This window comes from Belonocnema kinseyi, chromosome 2 (assembly GCF_010883055.1).
Source record: "Belonocnema kinseyi isolate 2016_QV_RU_SX_M_011 chromosome 2, B_treatae_v1, whole genome shotgun sequence".
NCBI classification, from domain to species: Eukaryota; Metazoa; Arthropoda; class Insecta; order Hymenoptera; family Cynipidae; genus Belonocnema; species Belonocnema kinseyi.
Window position 1 is genome coordinate 67,458,145 of NC_046658.1, and position 2,991 is coordinate 67,461,135.

Below are 2,991 nucleotides of genomic sequence, written 5' to 3' on the forward strand. Positions count from 1 at the left end.
AACTTTGGTTAAATGTCCACGTTTGGAGACCCCCTGAATCCGAAAAACAAGTTTTTACGAATGTGTATTTATGTCTGTCTGTGAGCACGATAACTTTTGAAAAAATTATTCTATTAGATTGGCCTTTGGTACACTCGTTTAGTTTCCTAAATTACAGGTCAACTTCGTTAGCCAGCCATTTTGGATTAAAATTTAAAAAGTGGGCACATTTTGAATATTTTTGAGACTGCTTTTTTCAAAATCCAAAAATTCTCTGTACGATTATTCATAGTATTAAAAAAGTCGAACAATTTATCCTAATAACTTTTTACAAAAAATCAAAAATTACCAGAATTATAGCATTTACAAAATTTAAAGAAACACACGAAAATGAACATTTTAAGCCAAATAACACACGATATAGAAAAAGTAAAGAGAAGAAAAATTTTTCTTTTTGAATTCCCTACAAGATTATCATAACAACTTTTTGAATTTTTTGGAAAAATCCAAAATTCAAATTTTAACAGCATACAAAATAATGAAAAATCCAAAAATTAGATTCTTCGGCCAAACTATGGAAAATACGGTAGAAACAAATGTACCCGCTGCGTGAGCACATTCTTATCACAACTTTTTTTCTTTTAATTTCTTTTTTGTCTCGTGTGCGGAATTTCAAAAAATTTAACTTTTCATGTTTTTGATTCCTTTTTTTACGATTAAAACTAAAAACAGAACTATCAAAAAATTATTCATGACAAATAAATCATTTTTATACATTCTCACCAAAGAAGGTATTTGATTTGTATAAAATTTGACCCCCTTAGTTTTTGTCAAAAGGTCCTCGTTTTGAGACACCCTGAATCCGAAAAACAGGTTTTTACGAATGTGTCTATCTGTATATCTTTCTGTCGCTATGTCTGCCTTTATGTCTGTCTGCCTGTGAGCACGATAACTTTTGAAAAAAATTAATCTATGAGATTAGCTTTTGCTACATTCTTTTAATGTCTTAGGCTTAATGCCAAAATAATATACATTTATGGGAATGATATAAAATTTCAGGTATAAACTCGAGTGCGAAGCACGAGATACGTGATGAGAATGTGTTCGTTAACGCCGAAGGAGCTTCAACAAAAGAGAATTCACGATCACCAACTTACGGTTGTCGATACTTTCACCTTTAGTTTTAAAAAGTCTATACAGAAAGATCAAGCGCGCAGCGAGCCGCGCGCGATGAGAATGTGCCGGCGAGGCGGGCAGATTTTTAAATTTTATATTTAATAACTACATGATCGATTCTCACAGTACAGTTACTGGTTACAGTAATTGATTATAAAAACCTATTTGAATGATTAAACCTGAATTGTTTGCCCAATTTTATCGAGGGGCGATATTATTTAGCAAAGAAAAAAATTAAAAACCTATACTAAGTCATAACAACTTAGAGTACTAAATTTATTTTTATTTTAACGTTTTCTCATATTGTAATTTTCCGACTTGGTTGTTTTTTCAGAGATCAGCTCAATTGCAAAACAAGAAAGTATTTAAAGAATGAAAACTTTTTATTTCAAACATTTAAAAATATTTGTTTGATTAAAAGTTACGTTTCGAAATTCGAAACCAAATAACTTTTTATGTTTCTAACTTTCTATCGAAAATTATTCACTTTTGATGAATAACTTTTCACCATATATTTAAACATCATTTTCTTTTTTCAAATGCTATTAAATTAAGGCTACGGTTATACCTACGCGAAGCCTTGAAAGTATTGCAAGCTTTATTGGATGAGGTGGAAAATGGTGGTCTTCCATCAATACCATACTATTGCCAGTTTTTGGCCAATTTTATTCTCGCGTAACTTTTAAACACTGGGTTAATTTAAATAATAAATCGATAAAAAATGGTTAATGATTTTATTATTTAATTAAATAGCCTTTAAAACATAAAAAATCATATCCAAATACATTTCTGGTAAAAAATATTTTTGTTATGAGTTATAAAACGAAATTAAGTTTTTTCCATGCAATTGGTATTATTACTTGGCCCTCGGTGTGCAAACATCTTGCTAGCTGACATCACAATATGAAACACCTAGTCTTGAATATTTCATTGTGAAATTTATACATCGCAAAAACAATGAAATTCAAAATTACTATTCGTAAATAACATGTTGAGAAATTCAGCAGAAAAATTTCGCTAATTGAAACAAATAATTAAAATATTTAATTAATTTATAAACAAGGCAGACGAATTCTAAGAAATAAATTTCAAGGTGTAAAGATAAAAATCTTTGCATTTGCAACCAATTTTAAGATAGAAAAAATAATTGGGGAAAATAAAGGAAAATTTAACATCGTTCTTTAAATAGTAAAACATGGACAAATTCTGAAAAAGTTAATTTAAAAAAAGAGTCACTGACAAGTTTATAGTTAGTGAATATGAGGTTCAATGTTGGTAAAATATTTTCAGAATTTCTATATTCTTCTTAGTGCTCCTAATTTTTTTGAAGTAGGATTTTTATATTTGGAAGTTTTCTATTTGGAAGTTGAGCATTTTTTAAATGTAATCAATCTAATAGAGGTAAGATTTAAACTAATCTGCATGTCAGATTTATGATTGATTGATGAATACTTTTTCTCTCTGTTTTTATTACTTAAACTTTCTTCTAATCTTGTATCTTTTTATGGATTCAGAACTGGAAACAGAAATCATCAGGGCAAAACGAGGAGCTCGAGAGCGTCCCATTAGTTTCACAAAAATGGACGACATGAAGAATCGATGGGAAACTACGAGTCAGCAAGGCAGGCGAGAATCACAGCGAGAAGCAAGAAAAGAAGAGATCGCGGGAATTCGATCACGACTTTTTATGGTAAAAACGATATAAAAAGATTTTATAATTTTTTAATATTCAACATGTTTCGAGATGGGAGACGTCCCAGACGATTGGAAAGAAGCGATTATCGTACCAATATACAAGAGAAAGGGAGATAAAAGCGAATGCAATAATTACAGAGG

At 30.0% G+C, this 2,991-nt stretch overlaps 1 protein-coding gene across 13 annotated transcripts in view; it reads left to right on the plus strand.

The window, feature by feature from the left end:
- Positions 1-2,991, plus strand: part of LOC117167665 — a 109,831-nt gene that overhangs the window by 74,723 nt on the left and 32,117 nt on the right. For all 13 annotated transcript variants that reach the window (XM_033352768.1, XM_033352769.1, XM_033352757.1 and 10 more), the window contains one exon: positions 2,670-2,845. In XM_033352768.1, the coding sequence (XP_033208659.1) occupies positions 2,670-2,845 (176 nt within the window). The remainder of the gene's footprint in view (positions 1-2,669; positions 2,846-2,991) is intronic.